This window comes from Ovis aries, chromosome 3, assembly GCF_016772045.2.
Source record: "Ovis aries strain OAR_USU_Benz2616 breed Rambouillet chromosome 3, ARS-UI_Ramb_v3.0, whole genome shotgun sequence".
In the NCBI taxonomy this organism is placed as follows: Eukaryota; Metazoa; Chordata; class Mammalia; order Artiodactyla; family Bovidae; genus Ovis; species Ovis aries.
In genome coordinates this window covers 6,358,304-6,383,160 of record NC_056056.1, presented here as the reverse complement: position 1 = coordinate 6,383,160, position 24,857 = coordinate 6,358,304, and the positions used below count along the sequence as shown (strand labels likewise).

Genomic DNA, 24,857 nt, shown 5'->3' with positions numbered 1-24,857 from the left:
GGTATGGCCACCTTTCGCCAGTCACACAGCTAACGAGAGGCAGGGGTGGGATGAGCCCAGGCCTATGATGTCCAGGTCTGTGCTCACGACCCCATGTGACACGGTTTCCCAGAACAGGGCCTCCAGCTTCTGGGGCGCTGGGCAGGAGCTCCCAGCAGGTGGTGATGCTGGAGTCTCCTTCACCGTCTCTCGCCTGGCCTCTACCTCCAGGTACAAGGGCTTCATCAAGGACTGCCCCAGTGGGCAGCTGGACGCAGCAGGCTTCCAGAAGATCTACAAGCAGTTCTTCCCATTTGGGGACCCCACCAAGTTCGCCACGTTTGTTTTCAATGTCTTTGATGAGAACAAGGTGAGCTGGGGATTGATGGGTCCTGCACCAGCCCGGAGTCCCCTCCCACCCACCCCCAAAACCATCCCAGAGTCCCCTCCACCCTCCACAACCAGCCCACAGTCCCCTCCTTCCTGAGGCGTCTCCACATCCACGCTCACCCACTGATGTTCCCTTCGGAGAAGAAATACATACCCATACACACAGATGCACACACATGCCATGCACACACACACGAACACGTGCACTCGTATTGCACACAAATGCCTGCACGTGTATACGCTGCATGAACTCCAGTGTGCGCAAGGCACCCGCAGAGATCCGCGTACGCACACACATACCATCCGCACAGGCATGCGTGTATACGCACATACATGCATATACATCTGCTTTGACCCTTTTCTTACAAGGACAAAATACAAATGCCTCCAGGGATGATAATAGGATTTGTAATCGTAACAGACACTTACTGAACCCTTACGAGCATTGTTTTTACCAAGACCTTACAACCGACTACCAGAAAAGGATGCCTTTTAATTACCCCCGTTTAGCAGATGAGGAAACCGACAGTCATATACTAGGAGATCCTTTGTGCCTGGCTTCTTTCACTGAGCATGACGTTTTCAAGGCTCATTCGCGTTATAGCGCGTCCACCCCTGTGCCCCAGGCAATGGCCACCCGGACAATTGGCATATACCTGCCGTTGGGGCATCTGCAGTCCTCCGGACTCCATCCCACGCCGGCATATTTCCTGGCAGCCCCCGTGTTTGTGGTGGATGTCCTGTCACTTGTTTCCACGCTCCACGCTGTCGGGCACTCAGGCTTGTTTCTGCTCTTTCATACCCTGGCTTTCTCCGCAGGCTGCCTGGCCCTGGGAAGAGCTCCAGTGGCCTCTCTGGGGTCTCAGTGTCCTCAGCTGTAAACCAAATAGGAGTGAACAGTCCAGAGCCCCGCCTTCTTCTCAAACCTCTGAGCCAGTGGTTCTAGGCTGAGGAGAAGGGGGTTCTGGCAGCCGCTGTGCTGTGCTGATGGAGCCGCTGGCTGTTCCTTCCACCAGCTGTGGAGTCAGGCCCTCCCCCTGGCTCGCCCTGTCGCTGTCCCTCCTACCGGCCTGTCCCATTTCTAGTCCTCCCCTCCCCCCCATCTTCTCTGAACCTCATCCCTTCCCTCCCATGCTCTGCTCTTGGGGGTCTGGTACCTGCTGCCGTCCGTCCATCACCATCCGTCGGAGAAGGGGCCTGACCAGCATTAACCGAGGCCACGCCCGCCTTTCTCTCTCCTGCAGGACGGGCGTATCGAGTTCTCTGAGTTCATCCAGGCACTGTCGGTGACCTCAAGGGGAACCCTGGATGAGAAGCTGCGGTGTAAGTCCTGCTCCCTGGCAGTCCCAGGCTGGAGGGAGGCCAAACACCCGAGCCCAGGCCATCTGCCCGGGGCTGACAGTGGCACAGATGTCCTGTCCTTCCAGGTCAGAGGCGGTTTCCCAGGGGTGCCCAGGCAGGAGGAACATGGCTTCTTTAAGCGGGTGGACAGATGGGGCAGGAGCAGAGGGACATTTGAGCAGGTGCAGACATAGGAGGCTCAGTGGTAAAGGCATCTGCCTGCAACCTGACCCGGGTGTGATCCCTGGGTTGGGAAGGCCCCCTGGAGGAGGAAATGGCAACTCACTCCAGTGTTCTTGCCTGGAGAATTCCATGGACAGAGGAGCCTGGCAGGCTACAGTCCATGGGGTCACAAAGAGATGGACACGACTGAGCGGTTAACACATACAGACATGGGACCTTGGGCAAGACAGCGTGGAGCTAAGAGCTCCGCTTCCAGGGCTGGATCCACTGCTTTGGAGGCTGTTGTGATGACTGATCTAATTCATTCACTTATGTCCTGGTTCAGCCAACGGATACTGACCAAACACGGCAACGTGTCAGTACTGGACAGAGGCCGGGACCCACTGGAGCATCAGATAGACAGGCACCTGCCTTCGCGGCTGTCAGTCTAGCACAGGGGCATTGTCCATAAGGTCCCAGAAAACTGCAGCCAAGGCAGGAAGCGCGAGATGTGAGCTGACTGGACAGGAACTGACCCTGTTGTGTGTTGGGAGCTGAGCTGGGAAGAGGGAAGCTGGCTGGGAGAGGGAGGAGGGAAGAGGGCTCGTGGCAGGGGAACAGCATGTGCGAGGCCCTCAAGAGGGTCAAGAGAAGGATTCAGAGGGGAGAGTGAGGGAATCTGGAGAGAAGACGAAGACCATGGGCTAGAACTCACTTCTCCATGAATGCAGAGATCCAAAGAATAGCAAGGAGAGATAAGAAAGCCTTCCTCAGTGATTGATGCAAAGAAATAGAGGAAAACAATAGAACAGGAAAGACTAGAGAGCTCTTCAAGAAAATTAGAGATACCAAGGGAACATTTCATGCAAAGATGGGCACAATAAAGGACAGAAATGGTTTGGACCTAACAGAAGCAGAAGATATTAAGAAGAGGTGGCAAGAATACACAGAAGAACTACACAAAAAAGGTCTTCATGACCCAGATAACCACGATGGTGTGATCACTCACCTAGAACCAGACGTCCTGGAGTGTGAAGTCAAGTGGGCCGTAGGAAGCATCACTATGAACAAAGCTAGTGGAGGTGATGGAATTCCAGCTGAGTTGTTTCAAATCCTAAAAGATGATGTTGTGAAAGTGCTGCACTCGATATGCCAGCACATTTGGAAAACTCAGCAGTGGCCACAGGACTGGAAAAGGTCAGTTTTCATTCCAATCCCAAAGAAAGGCAATGCCAAAGAATGTTCAAACTATCGCACAATTGCACTCATCTCACATGCTTTCTCCAAGCCAGGCTTCAACACTACATGAACCAAGAGCTTCCAGATGTTCAAACTGGATTTAGAAAAGGCAGAGGAACCAGAGATCAAATTGCCAATATCCGTTGGATCATAGAAAAAAACAAGAGCATTCCAGGAAAACATCCACTTCTGCTTCATTGACTACACGAAGGCCTTTGACTGTGTGGGTCACAACAAACTGTGGAAAATTCTTAAAGAGATGGAAATACCAGACCACCTTGCCTGTCTCCTGAAAAACCTGTATGCAGGTCAAGAAGCAACAGTTAGAACTGGACATGGAACAACAGACTGGTTCCAAATTGGGAAAGGAGTATGTTAAGGCTGTCTATTGTCACCCTGCTTATTTAACTTTTATGCAGAGTACATCATGAGAAATGCTGGGCTGGATGAAGCACAGGCTGAAATCAAGATTGCTGGGAGAAATATCAATAACCTCAGATATGCAGATGACACCACACTTATGGTACCACCGTTATGAAGAGGAACTAAAGAACCTCTTGATGAAAGTGAAAAGGAAAGTGAAAAAGCTGGCTTAAAACTCAACATTCAAAAAACTAAGATCATGGCATCAGCTCCCATCACTTCATGGCAAATAGATGGGGAAACAATGAAACAGTGTCAGACTATTTTCTCGGGCTCCAAAATCACTGCAACCATGAAACTAAAAGATGCTTGCTCTTTGGAAGAAAAACTATGAAAAACTTAGACAGCATATTAAAAAAGTAGAGGCATTACTTTACCAACAAAGGTCTGTCTTGTCAAAGCTACAGTTTTTCCAGTAGTCATGTATGGATGTGAGAGTTAGATCATAAAGAAGGCTGAGCACTGAAGAACTGATGCTTGTGAACTGTGGTGTTGGAGAAGACTCTTGAGAGTTCCTGGGACTGCAAGGATATCCAGCCAGTACATTCTAAAGGAAATCAGTCCTGAATATTCATTGGAAAGACTGACGCTAAAGCTGAAGCTCTAATACTTTGGCCACCTAATGCGAAGAGTTGACTCATTAGAAAAGACCTTGATGCTGGGAAAGATTGAGGGCAGGAGGGGAAGGGGATGACAGAGGATGAGATGGTTGGATGGCATCACTGACTCAGTGGACATGAGTTTGAGCAAGCTCCAGGAGATGGTGAAGGACAGAGAAGCCTGGCCTGCTGCAGTCCATGAGGTCACAAAGAGTCGGACATGGCTGAGCGACTGAACAACACCACTTCTTACTGAGACATCTTCACCGCTTTACATCGGCACCAAGAAAATGCAGCGGTTTCTTTTAGGAATAAAAGAGGATTTTATTTATGCAGAAGCTCCTCCCCCTTTCCCAGGCATGTGATTTTATTTTCTAAGGTGACCCTAGCTGGATACAGCATCAGTGTGGAGAGGGAGTGACTGAGAGCAGGCAGAGGCTGGTGGGTGGGGAGGGAGAGCGGTGGCTTGGGAGATCCTGCTGGGGCCTCCGCTCTTGCAGACCTCTAGTTGAAATGGTACCTGTGTCCCTTTTATGAGTGTGTGTCTGTCTCCTCCCATCTGTGTTGATGTAAATATTCATTGGGCTTCCCAGGTGGCTCAGCGGTAAAGCATTCACCTGCTAATACAGGAGATGTGAGATTGATCCCTGGGTGGGGAAGAGCCCCTGGAGTAGGAAATGGCAACCCACTCCAGTATTCTTGTCTGGGAAATCGCATGGGCGGAGGAGCCTGGTGGCCTACAGTCCGTGGGGTCGCACAGAGTCAGAGACGGCTGAGCGAATAGACAACAACAGATATTCATTGACTGGATGAGTGATGGGGCTCGTGGCCGGACTGCATACTGAGATGCAGGGTGGGACGGCTCCCCTGCCCCGGGCCAGGGGTGATTCCATCCTGGCTGGCTGATTGCAGGGGCCTTCAAGCTCTACGACTTGGACAACGACGGCTACATCACCAGGAACGAGATGCTGGACATTGTGGACGCCATTTACCAGATGGTGGTGAGAAACTTGGGTCTTATGGGGTCGGGGGTGGCCGTAGGGACATGACATTTAGTGGCTGGGCCTGGCCCAGAGGAAGCACCCCCTGGGGCGGCTCTCCTGCCAGGGGTAAGAGATGGCCAGAGGAGGGTCACTGCCCGGGGTTGCTCTGTGCAGATGGAGGCTGGGGTGGATGGGATGCTCTGGAGCAGAATTACAGATGGTGGGGACATTGTAGGGAGTCGGAGGGAGGGAGAGGCAGGCCTCATCTGGAACTGCCCCGGTCTGGGGGGGCATGTTTTTTTTTTGGCTGTGCCCCAGGTCATGTGGGATCTTAGTTCCCTGACTAGGGATCGAACCCTCACCCTCTGCATTGGAAGTGTAGGGTCTTAACCACTGCACCATGTGGGAGGTCCTGGGGTGGGGGAGAGGGCGTATTTTTGAGCAAAGGGCCCCAAGTCAGGTGTGGCAGGGGCCAGTCCGTACCTCATCTGTCCCTGGCAGGGAAACACCGTGGAGCTCCCTGAGGAGGAGAATACCCCGGAGAAGAGGGTGGACCGGATCTTCGCTATGATGGACAAGGTGAGACCCCCTTGCATAGGCTCCACTGACCACCTAGGGGCCCGACTCCAGGTAGGCATCATGACTGCTGTGATGTCCACTGGTCTGGCTGGCAGCCATCTCCTTTGAACAGCAAGGGTTTTAAATAAATTTGTCCAGCTCTTTCTCTTTGATCCACTAAGATTCTCAACCTTATAAATTTTTTGCCATGGACCAGAGATGTTGGCATTCTGGACAAGTTGGCTGTGGACTCCTCAGAATAATGATTTTTAAGTGCATTAGATAAAATCCACAGAGTTAAGAAGGGAGCTATTTGGAATACAGCTGGCAAGACCTTTTTTGAAAAAGAATTTGTGATGTGAGCTTCTTTATGAATCCATTGGGTAATAAGATATAGAGGTGGGTTTAAGCATCCTGTAATACCAAGTGGGGCGATATGTACTGGTGGTCCTATAGCAGCCGTGATGTGTCATGAAAATGCCGAGATCCCCACGGTTGACAAAGTCACAGGTACTTCCGGTCCCATGGGGGATCATCACCTAGATTCATGATGGAAGGAAGGGCTCAATTTCAGGTAGAAGTTAGCAAAAAGGATGACCTCATTTTTTCCCATTTTAGTTCACAGACCTGCTGAATTCTGTCCACAGACCCCAGTTTAAGAAACTCTTCTTTTTAAAATGAGTTTGTTATTTTTATTATTATTTTTTACAGTGGGCCCTTGTTGGTTATCTATTTTAAATATAGCAGCATGTCCTTGGCAATCTCAAACTCCCAGTCTAGCTCTCCCCCTAACCCCCCACCCCCGCTGGTAACCAGGGGAATAAATTCATTCTCTCAGTCTGTGAGTCTGTTTTGTAAATAAGTTCATTCTTATCATTTTTTTTTTAACTTTTTATTCTGGGTTGGGGTATAGCCAATTGACAAACAGTGTTGTGATGGTTTCAGGTAGACAGCAAAGGGACTCAGCCATACAGATAACATGTCCAGATTCCCCCAAACTCCCCTCCCACCCAGGCTGCCACATGACATTGAGCAGAGTCCCCTGAGCTATACAGCAGGTCCTTGTTGGTTTTCCATTTTAAATCCAGCAGTGTATATGTGTTAATTCCAAACTCCCAATCTATCGCTCCCCCGACCCTTCCCCTGCTGGTAACCATAAATTCCTTCTCTAAGTCTGTGAGTCTGTTTCTGTATCGTAAATAAGTTCATCTATATCAATTTTTAAAGCTTCTGCATATAAACAATATCATATAAGAAACCCTTCTTTATACCAAAGTCTTAAAAGTGGAAATAGCATTGTTTTTAAATTGTAATTGGATGGCAGGGTGGTACAGAAACCCAGTATTGCTTACCTTCAAAAAAGAATACGAATGAGAGTGACCTTGGACTTGTTATTACATCCTGGTTGGGTGCAGGTGCTTGTCCTGAAAGCTTTGAGCCTGAGGCCTGACTTCCTTAATTAAAAAAGTGAGATCAGCTCATGTCAGAGAGGCTCAGACACGGAGGCTCAGTCGGCGCTGGGCTCCTGGGGACAATCAAAAGACAGGGCCACAGAGTGTGGGGTGAGAATCCTAGTTTCTTGCAGAGTTTCAGTGCTATTCAACAGCAAGGTTGAATAGCAAGGTGTTAAATCCCCCTCCTCTGCCCCCAATCAGACCTCCCTTATTTTGGGAAGCAAAGCGCACACTGGGGTCAGGTTGGGTGCAAACCTGGCTTCCCCAGTTAGCAGCCAGGGAACCCTGGGTCGGTGACTGGCCTTTAGCATCCTCACCAGTGAAATGGTGATAAGACCAGCCCCCCTTCTTAGACTAAGCACCCATGTAGCGTGAGTGGGACCCGCGGTGGGCACCCCTCGAGGTCTGCCTGCTGAGTCTGTGGAACCCTCATCACACCGTCCCTCTCCGGGTGCGGGACGTGGTGGTGGGGGTGGAGGTGGGGGTGGGTGGCCTCCAAGGCCTCTTTGTTTTGCTCTCACGTGTTTCCTTGAAAGATGCTCCAGAGGAAGGGATTCTGGCCCGAATCATTTCCTCCCACAAGAGATCCACCAAAGCCCTCTTGTGTGGGTTCCACCCAGCCTCCTCGCCGATCTCTGGGGTCCGGTGTATGCTGCTCCAAGAACGGCTTAAACACCCTTCCAAAGGTGACCCCAGAGACAGGCATCAGGCCCTCAGCCTTGTGGGATTAACACCCTTTGTGGGGACAAACAGCAGCGAGGATGATAACTATGGCCCTAAGGTGCACTGCCAGTTGGCCAAGCGCTTTACAACAGCTTGAGCTGAAGGGTGGCTCACCCAGTGCCCTGAAGAAGCTGGGCAGTTCTCTCCACTCCCCAGACGCGGAAACAGGAGCCCCGAGAGGTGGGTCACCCACCCGAGGTGAGCCAGCCAGGAAGTGCCCGGGTCTGTCTGTGCCCGGCTCCTCCCACCTAATGAGCGGTGTTGCCTCCCACCTGACCTAACTTTGGAAGCACTCTGGGGACCAGCCCTGGGCTGGGCTTGGGGAGGGCGTGTTCAGGGTCCGGGCCAGAGGCCCCTGTACTAGGAGGCTGGCCACCCCCTCTCCTCTACCCGCCTCTCTGCTTACAGAACGCCGATGGGAAGCTGACGCTGCAGGAGTTCCAGGAAGGATCCAAGGCAGACCCGTCCATCGTGCAGGCACTGTCCCTCTATGATGGGCTGGTATAGTCCAAGGCCCAGAGCTGGGGTGAGTGGAGGGGGCCTGGGGGGTGGGGTGGGGGCAAGGGGGCACACCCAGCCAGAGGACATCTGGGTTTGGCAGATAAGTGCCTGGGTTTACCAGGGGCGCTTGGGGTCTGACCAGGTGAAACACAGCTAGTAGGGGGAGGCCCAGGAGGCACAGCCTTCAGGTCAACCAGGGCTCCTCTGTTTTTGTCGTTTTTATAAACCTAGATTCAGCCAGAGACTTGAATAGAAGTTTCCCTGGGTTGAAAACACTTTGAAAGAACGTCCCAGTTCTCAGTCAGGGCCAGGGGCCTAAGAGAATAGAAGTTTCTCATCCCTTCTCGGTCAGGGTGGCTGAAGACCTCAGCTTCTGACTCTTGATCAATAGCTCAAATGTGGTTTCTTATTTTTATCCCATAAGCTTTTGGTTTGTTTCCCTTAGTGTAGGATGATAGCCTACAGAAGTTTCTGTTGCTGGCAGAGAACTGACCCCCACGGTCTTGTCCAGCTGTTAGCATCTTGTATGCGTCTCCTGGATGAGGCAGTCTGTTGGTACAGACCTAAGAGTTGAATTGCTGGAACATAGAATGTGTGTATATATTTAGCTTTAGTTGATAATACCAGACAGTTTTCCAGCTTCTTAAATTTCAGCTGTTTTGGTGAGCCTGTAGTGATAGCTTGTTGTAATCTTTATCTGCATGTCTCTGAGGAGCGCTGAAGTTGGGCACATTGGCATATGTGAAAGTGAAAGTGAAAATCGCTCAGTCATGTCAGACTCCTTGTGATCCTATGGACTGGGCCTGCCAGGCTCCTCCTGTCCATGGAATTGTCCAGGCAAGAGTACTGGAGTGGGTTGCCGTTCCCTTCTCCACGGGATCTTCCCAACCTACGGATCGAACCCAGGTCTCCCGCATCGCAGGCGGCTTCTTTACCGTCTGAGCAGGGAAGCCCAAGAATACTGGAGTGGGTAGCTTATGCCTTCTCCAGGGGATCTTCCTGACCCAGAAATCGAACCATCGTCTCCTGCATTGCAGGCAGGTTCTTTAGCAGCTGAGCCAGCCGGGAAATTCATGTCTGCACACTCAATTTTACCATCACCTTATGCGCAGTGCTGTCTGAGTCGTCTGTTGCTGCATACTGAGATCTTGCAAAACAGCAGCCGGAAAGAATAAATATCAGGAATTTGGATACAGCTTTTTTTGGTGCCTTTGGCTCAAAGTGTGTCATGAGGATGCAGCTGAGCTGTCAGGAGGATGATAAACCATCTCAGTTGGCCCAAGAGTATCCTGGATTTAGCACTGAAAGTCCTCCTGGGAAACCCCTCTGTGTTAGGTAAACCAGGGTGATCACTCCCTGTTGGCCAGGGCTGTGGTCTCATCTGAAGGTGTGGTTGGGGGTGTCCCACTTCTAAGCTCACTCATTTGGCGTGGCAGCCTCACCATGTGCCCCTTTGCACAAGGCTGCCTAACAGCATGGTGACCGGCTTCCCTGAGGGTGAGATTTCTGGGAGGCAGAGAACCCAAGGTGAAAGCATAGTCTTTTTATAACCTGATCTTGAGAAGCAAGATCCCATTGCTTCTTCCTCAAGAATGCCTTCACTGCTACTGCTACTGCTAAGTCGCTTCAGTCGTGTCCGACTCTGTGTGACCCCATAGACGGCAGCCCACCAGGCTCCCCCGTCCCTGGGATTCTCCAGGCAAGAACACTGGAGTGGGTTGCCATTTCCTTCTCCAATGCATGAAAGTGAAAAGTGAAAGGGAAGTCACTCAGTTGTGTCCAACTCTTCGCGACCCCATGGACCGCAGCCTACCAGGCTCCTCTGTCCATGGGATTTTCCAGTCAAGAGTACTGGAGTGGGGTGCCATTGCCTTCTCCGATGCCTTCACTACTTTAAGCTATTTGTATTTCTATATACGTTTTAGAATCAACTTATAAATGCCTGTGTGTGCACACACACACACACATACTTGGATTTTGATTGGGATTGAGTTGAATCTCGGCTTCCTAGGTGGTGCTGGTGGTAAAGAACCTGCCTGCCAGTGCAGGAGATGTAAGAGACTTGGGTTCAATCCCTGGGTTAGGAAGATCCCCTGGAGGAGGGCATGGCAACCCACTCCAATATTCTTGTCTGGAGAATCCCAGGGACAGAGGAGCCTGCTGGGTTACATCTATAGGGTCACAAAGAGTTGCACGTGACTGAAGTGACTTAGCATGCATACAAGAGATGAATCTATTGTTTAACTTGGGGGAAAATTGGCAACTTTATAATGATGGGTGTTCTAGTCCATGAAGATGGTATATCTCTCTGTTCCAGTGCAGTTCAGTTCAGTCACTCAGTCATGTCCAACTCTTTGTGGCCCCATGGACTGCAGCACGCTAGGCCTCCCTGTCCATCACCAACTTCAGGAGTTTACTCAGACTCATGTCCATTGAGTTGGTGATGCCATCCTTTGAATTTTTGTCTTGGTAACATTTTGCTATTTTTAGCTAAAGGGTCTTTGACATCTTTTAATAGATTTAGCCCTAGGTATCTGATGTTTTGGATGGTGTTTTAAGTAGTAATTTTAATTGTATTTTCCATTTGTTTCTGGTTTATAGGAATTCAGGTGATTTTTTAAAACTGATCCTATAACCATGGTCCCGCTAACTTCATTTATGAACTCTTAGATTCTGCCTTAGATTCTTTTGGATTGTCTACATTCTCTTCCTTCTTTTCCCATCTCTCTGCCTTTGTTCCTTTCTCCTGCTTCCTTGCTGGTTGGGCCCTCCAGTCACATAGGAGTGATGAAGGTCTAACTCTTGGGCGAAAGCTTTCAACAGTTTCCCATTAGTTAGTTTATTTGTTATTAGTTAGGTTGTTAGATAGATTTGGTCAGATTTAGGAAGTTTTCTTCTTTTCTAGTTTTCTAGGAGTTATTTGTTTTTTTTTTTTTTTTAATCATTAGTGGTGTTGAATTTTATCAAAATTTTCTGCATTTATCAATATTCTTATATGACTTTTCTCTCTTTCTTTGTTGTTAAGATGATTAATTACACCAGGTGATTTGTGTGTGTGTGAATATATTGTATGGCTCATCCATGGAGTCCTGCCCATTTAAATATTCTATGTTTTTTAGATATTCTATGTTTTTGTGTTTTTTTCTGTTCTTTTTCAAATTCTTTTCCCACTTAGGTTGCTATATAATATTGAGCAGAGTTCCCTGTGCTATACAGTAGGTCTTTTTGGTTACCTGTTTTAAATATAGCAATGTGTGCACGTCAACCCCAAACTCCCGAACTGTCCCTCCCTTCCAGCCGTACCCCCAGGTAACCAAAAGCTCATTCTCTAAGTCTCTGAGTCTGTTTCTGTTTTGTAAATAAATTCGTTTGTATAATTTTTTTTTTCAGTTTTACATATAAGTGATGCCACATGATTTGTCTTTCTCTGCTGACTTTCTTCACCCAGTCAGTCTCTAGGTTCATGTGGCTGCAAATGGCGTTATTTCACTCTTTTTGATGGCTGAGTCAGTTCCATTGTGTGTAGGGACCACATCGTCTTTATCCATTCATTTGTCAGTGGGCGTCGTAAACGGTGCTGCAGCGAACACCGGCGTGCACGTATCCCTCTGAACCATGTTTTTCTCTGGATATATGCCCAGGAGTGGGATTGTAGGATCATACGGTAGCTCTACTTTTAGTTTTTTAAGGAACCTCCATACTGTCCTCCATCGCAGCTGCACCAATTTACTTTCTCACCAACAGTGTAGGAGGGTTCCCTTCTCTCCATGCCCTCTCCAGCACTTATTGCTTGTGGATTTTGTGATGATGGCCCTTCTGACTTACACCAATCAGTTTTGGCACCCCACTCCAGTACTATTGACTGGAAAATTCCATGGACAGAGGAGCCTGGTAGGCTGCAGTCCATGCAGTCGCGAAGAGTCAGACACAACTGAGTGACTTCCCTTTCACTTTTCACTTTCATGCATTGGAGAAGGAAATGGAAACCCACTCCAGTGTTCTTGCCTGGAGAATCCCAGGGACGGGGGAGCCTGGCGGGCTGCCATCTATGGGGTTGCACAGAGTCGGACACGACTGAAGCGACTTAGCTTCTGATGATACATACTTTTATGTATCATGTATCATCAGATTTGATTTGCTGATATTTTGTTTAGGAGGCCTGTTTTGAAGCTTCTAATGTTATTTTGCTTGTTAAATCCTTTTTCACTGAAGGGAATATATTTAAAAAGAAAACCTCCATTAACAATTATTATTAAAACCCTTCATATATAACCCCGATGGCTCAGTGGGTGGGGGCTCCACCTGAAATGCAGAAGACATAGGACTTGCAGGTTTGACCCCTGGGTCGGGAAGATTCCCCTGGAGAAGGAAATGGCAGCCCACTCCAGTATTCTTGCCTGAAAAATCCCATGGACAGCCGAGCCTGGCGGGCCACAGTCCAAAGGGTCGCAAAGAGTTGGACACGACTGAGTGACCGAACACACACACATATAGCCCAGAAATAACCACCGTGAACATTCTGTGTCTAGAATGATTCAGAAAGAATTGCACACTTACAGAAACTCAATGCTCAGTAACTAGGTCACATAGGAACATAATAATCAAACCAATTTGTAAAGGTACTGTGACAGATATTTCTGTAATCTTAGTATGCTCAGTATGCAGCTCTGGGTCCTGGAGCACATCCTGATCTGTTGTCTAATTTCCACGGTCCCCTTTTTGTGAATTACCACCAGCGGCCTCCTTGGCAATTGTCGCCTAACGACTGCTTCATTTCCTCCAGGCCATGGGAAAGCGGTGCAAACATGGTGTTGATGTACTCCCCGCCGAGGAAAAGTTGTACAGTGTAGTTCATTTCTCTAAGGCGTGTGATTATTTTCGAATTACCTTATTTGTTTTTGCCTCACAGTTTTCTATGAATATATATGTACACATATTTCCTCAACAGCAATGAGTTCATAACCATATGCTGTTGGCTATTTTTCTCTTTTTGTTTTGTGTTTTCAAAGAACAACTTGTAGGAAACACTTATTTTTCTTTTTTGGAAACTCAGCACTAAGAGGTTTGTAACATGTTTTATCCAGCTTGGCTTCACATTCTTTGTGTCTGCACTGGCTTTCCTTAACACAATTTATGTAGCCGTATATTTTACCCTCACGCGTCGGCCAAGATGGTGTAATTTTATTTCCGTGACAAGCTTTTCAGGGTGACAAGATTCAGTTTTCTAAAGCTCTTCCCGAAAACTGCCCTTCCCATTTTTTCTCAGGCTTTCCCAGATCCTGATTGTAATTACATCCAACTTGTGTTCTGTCGTTTTTGTGATTTATTTGCCTTCTGAGATTCCTGAGGTATCATAATTCTTAGATAAATTACTGTTATATAATTCATTGAATTATTCAGAAACTGAGATCATGCATATTTTCTGCATCACTAAATCTTGCTCGAGATCATCCTTTTTAATAGTTGCATAGTATTCCATTTATGGCTGGACCATACTTTAACCAGTGTTGTGGTATGGGACACTTAGGTTGTTGGAAATTTGAGGATCGATTAAAACCATTTTAATTATGGAAACATTCTCAGGCAATAGTGGAGAATATGTAACTCCATGTACCTATTAGTCAGTTCAGTCGCTCAGTAGTGTCTGACTCTTTATGACCCCATGAACTGCAGCACACCAGGCCCCCCTGTCCATCACCAACTCCCAGAGTCCACCCAAAAGCATGTCCATCGAGTCAGGGATGCCATCCAGCTATCTCATCCTCTGTCATCCCCTTCTCCTCCTGCCCTCAATCTTTCCCAGCATCAGGGTCTTTTCAAATGAGTCAGCTTTTCTCATCAAGTGGCCAAAGTATTGGAGTTTCAGCTTCAGCTTCAGTCCCTCCAATGAACACCCAGGACTGATCCCAGCTTTAGAATCACCGATTAATAGCGATCTTGACCATCTATTCCTTCCCCCACATACCACTCAAGCTGGGTTGTTTTGAAGAAAATTCAAGACATCATATCATTTCATGCATAAATATTTCAAAGTGTATTTCTAAAATATAATGATTTTTTAAAAAAATCCATAATACCAAGAAAAAAGTAATTCCTTAATACGCTCCCATCAGCATTTAAATTTCAGTTTCCCATTATTTCACAGTTTTGTTCTTACTTTGATTATTGGAATCAGAATTGGAATAAAAGCCACAGATGGCAATTGGTTGGTAGGGCTCTTTTATTTATCTTTTTTATTAAAGATTTTTTTATGTGGACCATTTTAAAATTCTTTATTGAATTTGTTACCATATCGCTTCTGTTTCATGGGTTTTGTTTTTAGTGTTTTTTTTTTTTTTGCTGAGAGGCATGTGGGATCTTAGCTTCCTGACCAGGGATCGAACCTGCACCCCCTGCATTGGAAGGCAAAGTCTTAACCACTGGACCACCAGGGAAGTCCCCTCTTAAGTTTATTTTCATCTCTGAGTTTTCCCCTGTCCCTTTCCATCTCACTGTTTGTTGAGAAGCGCATTCTGTAGGGTTCCCCACAGTCTGGGATTTACTAACGGTGCCCCGGCGTGCTGTTTACAGACTCCTGTTTCCTGTTCTTCCTGGAAATGGCAGTTGACCTTGCCACTGGATTTGGTCCACTTTTGGGGAGACCGTCTCGTGGCTGGGGTTGTGTGTGTCCGGCAGGCACACGTGATGGCGGTGACATCAGCGGCTCTTGCTCACTGCCATCCCCATCCATTCATCAGGCTGTGCAAAACGGTGATGTCCTACGCTTGTCTTTCCTTCATGGCTGGGTGCGTCGCTTTTATAAAGGGAGACGTTCCCTCAGCCACTCGTGGGTTATCCCCAGGGTGTAGTGTTCACAGGGAGGGCAGGATGGATACTTGATTCTTCATCAGTTTTCAGAACAAGTTGGATTTCCCACATCCTTTAGAAGGGACCAGTGATGCTTTATAAAAACAATATGTGTAATTGTGAGTTTAGGGATTTAAATGCATTTGATGAGTTTATTTTGGGGTATGGGGGGGACTGCCAAACTTTTCCACAGTATCTGCATCATTTTATGTTCCTGCCAGCTATGATCAAGGGTTCCAATTTTTCCGCACCCTCACCAATGCTTGTTGGTTTTAGGCTTTATCCTAGTATTTGTGAAGTGATGTTTCTTTCTTTCTTTCTCTCTCTCTCTTTTTGTTTTTTCCTCGCCTCAAGGCGTGGGGATCTTAGTTCTCTGATCAGGGATCAAACCTGTGGCCTCCTGCATCGGAAGCACGAAGTCTTAGCCACTGGACCACCAGGGCAGTTCCTGCTTGTGCTTTGGGCTCGCTTTTCCCTGATGACTGACTCTGTCGAGCGTCTTGTCGGGTGCTTGCTGGCCCCTGCTCCCTCCGTTCTTAACGGTTGCATATTCTTTTATCGCGTGGTTCTGTCTTTATTGATCCGACCCGTCCCTCTCTCGTGGACACTGTTTGTTCTCTCCTGTTTAATTTTGCTGTTACAGATGATACTGTCATAAGCATCGCATTTATTTCTGAACCATACATTCTTAAGCACCAAATGTGTGGATCAGAGGGTGTGCACATTTTTAGGACTTGTCACCTCGTTCTCTAGTTCCAGGGCCCCCAGTCCCTAGGCCATGGACTGGTACTGGTCAGTGGCTTGTTAGGAACCAGGCTGCACAGCATGTAGTGAGCAGCTGTTTTCCACGAAACCGGTTCCTGGTGCCAGCAGGGTTGGGGGTGGCCCTCCAGTTGACTTCCGCCCGCTCTGTGCCCCTGGCAGCCAGCGCTGAGCCCGCCCCGCCTCCTGTGTCTTCCAGATGCCTGGGAACCACTCACCTCCTCCCGTGCCATGAGGCTGCCTCCGCCCTGACTCCCCCGCCCCCGACTCCCGTGTCCACGAGCCTTCCTCCGCACCCACACCCAGCCGAGCTGCCCTGGAATCGCGAGGCCGGCTCCCCCCCCCCCCAGCCCCGCACCCACCCACCGCCTGAAGCCACCGGCTCCGATCGCCAACAACTTCTGCTTGTCCAGAAAACGACCACACGGATGGGAAAGGCTCCGGCCCTCTGCAGAACCCAGGACTCGTCTGCTTTGCAGGAGGGGCCTCTCGGTCTCTCCTGCTCTCCTCGCGTGTGTGCTGTTTTTTTTCTTTTTATTTCAAACAGACATTGAAAAAGAAAACAACAAAACAAAACTACCTTTTGTTCTAGAAGATTCTGACTGACACATGGGGAGAAGGCCTCGGAGAACCCTGCCTCCCACCTTGACCTTTGCAGCCGCTCAGCCGCGGGGGCTCGGGGCCTAGGGGGTGATGCAATACTGTCACCCTCCTTCCTCGGGCAGCAAAACCGCCTGCTTGGCTAGGATGATTAATTACGATGACGCTGATTTTCTGTGATAACAGTATTGTGCTTTTGGTGGGGAAAGTGAGGTTTTTTTTTTATATATAGATATACATATATAATTGATATCTTTTATTTATTGGTTGTTAACTGTTCTGCTGCCTCCGTGTGTCCAATGGTCCCAGGGATGCGGGGCCCACCGTTTACATGTGCACGCCCCTCGCCCACCTGCCCACACGCTTGGGAGGATGGTGGCCTGCAGCGGCCGAGAAGCCAAAAATCTTTTTTTTTTTTTTTTTTAATTTAGATACTGCACTTGCTTAATGTTTGGAGAGGGGAAAGGTGGGCTTCTCCAATGGCTGATGCACTGTTCCCTCTACCCGAATGCCTCCTCTCTGGATCTCTATTCTCTGCTCCCAGCTCACACCTCTCTCTGTCCTGTATCCTCGGGGTCCATCCCATCTTTTCTGAGGACAGACAAGGGACAGCTTTGAGCGTCTCGGTTCTCGCTCTGGTGTTTGCTGCCGCGAGGTTTGTGCTGAGATTGGGAGCCAGGAAGGCGGGAGCTAGGAGAGGTGATGAAGGAGTGAGCCAGCGTTTAAGGGCTGCTATTGTGTCTCCTCGGTGGGCTTTGAGAATTGCCGAGCACTCTGCTTTCCTGCCTCCCTGTCTGCCTCGTCCAGAGGAGCACGGTACCCTTCCCTCCTTTAGCTGAAAAGCCAGGAAGGGGGGAGGGGGGCAGGGAGAGACGAGCTGCAGGCAGTCCCATTCAGGTGGCATCTCCGGCTGTGACCTGCCTGTGCTCACAGAAGTTGCTAGCTCTGCCTGCCACTGAGACAGGGCAGCCCCAGAGTCAGATGACCTTGGAGCAGAGGCTGGGAGCCCAAGGCTGGCCCTTGCTCTGTGGTCGCGGGCCCCCCCTTGCCCTCTCTGGGCCCCAGCTTCCACCACCGCTGCAGACCCGGGGACGGGGGGCGGGGGGGGGGGGGCGGCCTGGGCTGGAGGATCTGAAGGCTTTTCTTCATCCCTGCCGACGCTGTCTAATTCTAAGCCCGGGTCTCCAGCTGTTGGTGACTCTGTGGTCTGTGGCTAAGTTTCCAGACCCCAGCAGACACGGGGACCGTCTGAGCCACCATCTCATCTCTTGGCACATGTCTTCAGGGACACGGCAGCCCCTGGTGGCATTGCGTGGGGTCAGATGACATGCCTTGTCCCTCCCCGTAGTTTCCTGGTCCTCCTGGGCTCTTGAGCCAGCTTCCAGGCTCAGAATTTGTCCTCCCCCAGGGAAGGCTTCGGGGGCCAGAAGCAGCCTCCCAGCCCGTGGTAGGGCCAGGCTGGAGTCTAGAATCTCGGCTTCTTTTTTGCACAGTCAGCAGCTGACCCCTTCCTTGCTTATCCCGGCCCCAGGAGATGAGGAGCTGGCGCTCAGCCCCCACTGGGAATTGCCCTCGCCGTCTACTTTTCACTTTCCCAGGAGGCCAGAGATTCCCTTGCTCCTTAGTCCTCAGCCACCAGACGCTCTGCCAGAGAGCAGCTCTGCCAGCGTGGGCCTTGCGCGTCCACATCTTAGGCTGGACCACTCAGCCAGCTCCCACCTCTCCCTCCTGATGTTTGCAGACCCTCCGCCTCCCCTGGAAGCCCCCCAGACAGACCCTGCATGAGTGGGATCGGTAGTTCCATTTTCATGGGGGACTTTGAAACCTGGGCTCTTTGGGGCCCCTGCAGTCCCCTTCCTGCTCTGGCCCAGGAGGCCCCAGGACTCATCAAGTCCTGCAGTTCTTCATCCTGGCTCTGACCAGGGGGCCCAGGGTGGGAAGTGAGCTTGGTGACTTGCGACTGGAGGTCAGATGACTTCTGAGACTCGATCTGTGTCTCTCATCCAGGGGTCAGGAGTGGTTGTGCCTCTGTCCCGGGGGCATCACAGAAAGGGCTTGTGGCTGAGAATTCTCCAGGGTTCAGCATGTGGGTCCCACCAGCTGAAGCATTGATTCCCAGGGATCCGGGGAGATCTGAAGGCCAGGCTTTCCTCCCACCTTCTCGCCTTTGGCCTTTTGGTTTGGAGCCACAGGTGTGGCTTAGCAGGAGGTACTATGGGCCCGTGCCCTAGGGACACCTTGGGTCCTTGCCTGGAGACCATCCAGAGAGTGTTGGACACTGTCCGTTTTTGCCCGAGATTGTGGACAGCAACAAGCCTGTCACCTCCTCTCACCAGGCCTCCAGTCTCGGCACCCTGGAACCCTGAGCAGTCCGTGGGCCTCTCTCCCTGCCACCATTTCCCACCCGAGGCCCAACCCCATCGGCTGCTGCTCTCCAGGGCTTCGAGACCAGCCGAAAGCCAGGCTCTTAGCCTCCCCCACCCCCTCCTACCTCCTGCCCAGGAGCAGGAATCAGCCTCGGGCAGCGCGACTGCAGCAGCCCTGGCTCCTTCCTCATGCTGTCCACTCCCCGCTCTGCTTTGATGGTACTTAGGAGAACGTCATGCGTTTCCAGTATTCAACCAAGCAATGTTTAGAGCAACGTCAAGGCAAACGTGTGTCCTCTCCATCCCCGAAACATTTTCTCATTTTGACAGACACTTCCTAGATGACAGATGCACCTGGGCTTTCGAGGACATTGTCTCTTCTCTCGGGGTTTTGGGGGGTGGTGGTGAGTGGGAGTCCTGGGTCTCCTGGGAAGTAGCAGCTTCACTGTTCAAGGTGAAAGCTACAGGGTTCCCAGTGGTTTCAGCTTCTAAGTATTGAGGGGAATGCAGGGAGCGCCCCCTGGTGGTGATGAGCAGTAAAGACATTTGGGGGACTTGCTCCGCCAAATAGATGTTTTGAGAAGGAGGCTGCAGATGGGGATTTGAGGAGGGGGTCCAAGATCTCATCCAGGCCCTGGGCTTCCAGCCCCACCTCATTGGCAGCATGTGTCCCACACGCCCCTCTTCTAGGTCCACCCCAGGGGTAGCAAGTGAATTAGCATAAGGGCACTGTGATGGGAAGCCTTGCCCCCCACCCCCTCTTTTTTAATATCTGCGGAATAAATCCAATGGTTGACTTTTGAATGAATAAAAAGGCTTTTGTTGAATAAACAGCTGGTCCCAGCTTCTGTCTTGGCATCTAGGCATCTCAGGCTTTGTCTGCTCCCCGGGATTGGGACGAACTCAGAATCCTTTCCACCCACCCACCCCCGACCCCCACGCTCCGCCAGGCTGTACATTCGGTGTTCCCTGCGTCTCTGCCACCACTGGCGGCCCCAGGGAGCCACAAGCTCCCAGTCTGACTCAGTGACCGGCTTTCTCCAGGACTCTGGGCAAGTCTCTGCTGCTCACTGGGACTCAGTTTCTCCATCCGTCAGATGGGAGTGAGTCTCTGTTCAACCCCTATCACAGGGCCGTTGTGGGGAGCAGCCATGAGTGGAACCAGCAGAGCCCTTGGTCAAGGTGAAAGGCCAGTGGAGACGTGAATGGTCATGGGGCCCCCCACCCAGAGCCTGTGACTTTGGAAAGGAGTTTGGGCAACTGTTACCGAGAAAGAAAAAAAGAAAAGCAATGTTTCCTGGGTGGTGACTTCCTTTGTTTGCCTCCCCAGTCCCTCTTCTTTCGGGGTGCTGTCCGGTCTGAATCTGCTGGTGGGTGTCTCTGGGGGAGGGGCAGGCCCTTGCCCTGGTGGTGCGCCTGGGGGGTGGGGTGGGACCCCAGGGTGGACAGAAGCCCCGTGGCATGCCCAGGCCTCCCCTCCTGCTCCCGCTGTATGTCGTCCGTGTCGCGCCAATTAAACACGCTTCCTGACTTGTCTTTGCTTCCCTTGTGTGGGCCTGTTGCTTTGTCTGTTTCTTTCTCGTTTCATTGTAGGTTTCTTGCTTTCTCTTGCTTTGGGTGTTGTCCGCCCAGTTGCCCCGAGAGAAAGAATGTGGACAGTGAGAACCTTGGGTGTAGTGAGCAAACCAGAGCGTTCCCAGGAGAGTTTCTGTGGAAGCCATGGGTTCAGCAGCGTGAACCTCGAGCCCACCCCACGAGTCACTCCCAGTGTTTCCGTTCCCGCCTGTTTCATCTCTCGCGGGTCTCGACAGGGTTTAACAATGTTTGAAAACGTGGGCCCGGACAAGTGGTGCTCAGGACTGAGTGTTGTCAGAATCACCCGGGAGCTTGTGGAAACCCAGGATGCCAGCCTCACCGCCAGAGTTTCTGATTAACTGAGTTTGAGCTGGGGCTTAGAAATGTACATCTCCAACAAGTTCCCAGGCCCTGCAGATGTTGCTGGTCTGGGATCACACGCTGGAACCCCTGGGGAGCTGTTGACACTGGGGGACAACCGGCTGAGTTCTCAGTTTTATTTTTTTTGGCCATGTCATGCGGCTTGTGGAATCCTAGTTCTCTGACCAGGGATTGAACCCAGGCTCTTGATAGTGAAAGTGCTGAGTCTTAACCACTGGACCACCAGGGAATTCCCCAGGGGTTCTAAAGAGGAGTCCAGCCTCCGTTTCCCGGGGATTCAGGCTAAATATTCACCTGCACGTAGCTTTTGCACCCGCCATGTGTCAGACACAAGGGCTTATTGAGCGGAGGAGTGTTCTGGGAGGGGAGGTGGGTAGTTAAGTAGCCCTGATGGGGGCTCTCAGAAAGGCACGCCAGGGTTTGGCAGTCAGCATGGCTGCCCTCTGCCCGGAACTTGGGATCTTGGAGGGACCCCCTCTTTCCCCTCTAGTTAAGTGACCGAATGTTTGCTGGACACGCATGGCATGGTCCCTTCATGTGCTGGGTGTTTGAGGGAGGAGGGATCAGAGGAGGGGACAGTCTTTGCCTTCTGGAGTTTTCTGTGGAAGCATTAATTAGGAGGACAGTAAAAGGCAATGTCACATTAAGAGCATACCTGCTGGTTAGAAGTATGTTGTCACTCTGGGCCCAGGCTCCTGAAAGACATGGCCGTGTGTAGGCTGATGAGATCAAAATGCTAGCATTAGAATGAGCTGCCACCTGTAAAAACAGGTTGTGGTTCAGAGTTGGTTTTGTGAAAGGAATCGTCAGACCAACACCACTTGGGAGACAAAGCTGGAGGACGGCCCAACATAACGCTCACTTCGAGGCTGAAGCAGCCACAGAGAAGAGGGTACAAAGATGGCACTCTCCATGGCCACTCCAAGCACCCAGCATCCAGCCTTGCTCAAGACACTAGAACTCCTTCAGACACATACTCAGTGGCTTCAGTCGTGTCCGACTCTTTGCGACCCCACGGACTGTAGCCCACCAGGCTCCTCTGTCCACGGGATTCTCCAGGTAAGAATACTGGAGTGGGTTGCCATGCCCTCCTCCAGGGCATCTTTCCCAACCCAGGGATTGAACCCCCATCGCTTATGTCTCCTGCATTGGCAGGTGGGTTCTTTACCACTAGCACCACCCAGAAAGCCCTTCTCCAGACCAAGGGGAGCAACTCAAAGGCAACATGGGAAGGCAGTGTGGGATGGTGGTTAGGGGTGCAGGTTCTAAAATTAGACCTGGTTCTCAGCCACCGCTTGACACTGGGCATGAGTTGTAACTGACAGGGTTTCTGGCAAAAATGTGGGCTCTAATTAGAGGTAGGTGATTCCCACAGCCCTTTCCCAGCAACCTTCCCACCAGATGAAATGTTACAACAAAAACAAGTTTTAGGTCAAATTCTGCCAAATGTCCAAATATGTACTAGCAAGCAGGTGCAAAAGGTTAAAACATTTGTCTGTCCAGGGAGTTGGGGAACTCAGGACCCCAGTGACCCCAGAGTACAGTCTCTGGCTTTGGGTTCTCTTCCCAGTTGGTACAGAGATGCAGAGTTTGGGGGATCTTTCTGTCAATCATTAACTTCTATCACTTCACACTTCTCCTACAAAAAATGATTTCTAGCATCCTTTTGTTAATGAATCAACTCTGGAGTGTAGGTTTTAATAGTAATACATATTTAAAATGCTAACATGACCCCTTCTGGAGAGCAGGTTCCTAAGCGGGATGTTTCAAATCCTAAGGGACTGTCTTTGAGGTGGGGACTGGAGGTAATTGACACCTGCGCATGTGCTCTGGTTCCACGATTCCACCGAAGCACTGAAAGTAAGGGTGTGCACGAGAGTACCCTCTCTCAGGGAAGCCCAGGATCCAGTTCAAAGGCCTGGTGTGAAAGCAGCTGGGGCAATGATGCTAGAGTATAAGCTCTCAGTGAGTGTAAAGTGTCACTGGAGGTGGCTCTGGTCTTTTCCCAGTAACCTTAGGAAGTGTCTGCAGGGACAAGGTTCAGAGCCTCTGCTTCTGAAGACACATGGTGGGCCATAATCTCTTGTTCTGGGTCAGGCTGAAGTCTGCACTGACCTCCCCCTGGCCCAGCCTACCTTGGGCAACTTCCTGTGGGTTGAGGCCCAAAAGAGGTCCAGAGCTGGCCAATTCCTTCCTATCTGGGCCACCTGGTTTACCAGGATGGCTCAGACTAGCTGCTGGCTCAGACTAGCGTAGGTGAACCCCCCAAGATGGGCTGATTTTTCCCACCCCATCCCCCATGCCCTCCCCAAACCTCAAACTCATGTCTGCATGACAGAAAAGAGTCATCTCCCTAAATCTTACTTCCCAGAGCCGAGCTCAGGGTATCACTAGGCATGAAGAGGAGAGAAAAGGAGTGGCCAGTGGGATGGAGGGTGGGGAATGCAATGCAGACCCCTGCCCTGATGTGGCTGCCCCCTCCCTGCCACTCTCCTTGGGGGGGGGTGGTGCCTCCTGCAGTCTGCCTGTCACTGGTACATGTCCCATTATGATAGTGCCTGTCTCACATCTGGGCTCAGCCAGTACAGAATCCTCCTGCAATGTGGGAGACCTGGGTTCGATCCCTGGGTCGGGAAGATCCCCTGGAGAATGGCGTGGCAGCCCACTCTAGTATTCTGGCCTGGCGTATGAGCCATCCTGGCAAACCAGGTGGCCCAGATAGGCACTTCCCCAGGACTGGGGAAACAGACTCTTGGAGGGCACAAACAAAACCCTGTGCGCACCAGGACTCAGGAGAGAGGAGCAGCGACCCCACAGGAGACTGAGCCAGGCTTGCCCCGGAGTGTCTCCCATCCAGGAATAGAAATTGTATATCCTCTAGTCCCCTGATCTAGGGGAGCCTGGTCAGGGAAGTGGCATGGAAAAAGGCTTTGAAGGCCTCCTGAGTTTAGGAAAAGTGAGCTCGCATAGGTACGGTAGAGACTTCTGCTTATTTCTGTAGCCTTTACCACTGCCCCCCACCCCCACCTATATTTAGCTGTGCCCTGGGCTGCATGGACAAAAGAACTACATTTCCCAACCTGCCTTGGAGCTGAATGTGACCATGTGACTCAGTTCTGACCAATGGAAAGAAAGCAATGAACACAACCTCCTTCCTTTCCCCTCCTTACCTCTGGCTGGACCTTAAATTCCAAAACAGATTTCCTGGTGCTTGGGCCCCTGATCCCATGGAGGGGCTGCACCAGCCCTGGATCATTTACACTGGGATTGTTAGGAGTGAAATAAACACACTTCCAACATGATTAAGCCATCCGGGGTCTTTGTGTCAACAGCCACATTTTAACATTTTAATTCAACCTTCATACACTGAGTGATTCTCTGGGTCATTTTAAATGAGCTGATGCCACCTACAAATGTTTGCATCTAAACTCTCAGTGTTTGCCAAAGTGATTTAGTAAAAAACCAACAGTGCAACACGTCCCCCATACAGCCTCTTCTGACTCATGCCTTCCCAGCCCCCTCTTCCTTTTTCTTCTTCCTTTCCGGCTGTGCCTCCCTCCACAAGTTCAGGAAGCTGGGGGTCCCAGTGGAAAGGAGTCTTGGGGGAAGGGCCTTCTTTTGCTGAAGGACTAGGGAGTTAGGGGGTGGGGCAGAGCCCTGCCTGGACCAGGAGGCCCTGTAAGACTTCGTTAGTTGGAATTTCCCTGGGAAACCTCAGTGGGGGTGGGTACTATGAAGGCTGGCCTCACACTGGGCACTGGAAGGACCTTGCCAGGAGCTTCAAGATGGGGGGGCACCAGAGCGCCTCACAGTCCATTTAAACTCCCACCTCCCTTTCCCTAGAGACCTGAAATAAAGCCATCACATAAGCAGATCTTTGAGATAACAGATGTGATGAATACAGCTTTAGGGAATTCCCTGGCGGTCCAGTGGTTAGGATTCTGCCCTTTCAAAGCTGGGGCCCAGGTTTGATAC

At 50.5% G+C, this 24,857-nt stretch overlaps 1 protein-coding gene across 1 annotated transcript in view; it reads left to right on the top strand.

Annotated features, from left to right (window-relative positions):
• NCS1 (neuronal calcium sensor 1) overlaps positions 1-19,757 on the top strand; it is a 55,932-nt gene extending 36,175 nt beyond the window's left edge. The window contains exons 3-8 of the mRNA XM_027966284.3: positions 211-349; positions 1,614-1,692; positions 5,046-5,134; positions 5,618-5,695; positions 8,260-8,377; positions 16,160-19,757. Of these exons, the coding sequence (XP_027822085.1) occupies positions 211-349; positions 1,614-1,692; positions 5,046-5,134; positions 5,618-5,695; positions 8,260-8,358 (484 nt within the window). The 3' untranslated portion in view covers positions 8,359-8,377; positions 16,160-19,757. The remainder of the gene's footprint in view (positions 1-210; positions 350-1,613; positions 1,693-5,045; positions 5,135-5,617; positions 5,696-8,259; positions 8,378-16,159) is intronic.
• Positions 19,758-24,857: the final 5,100 nt, after the last annotated feature.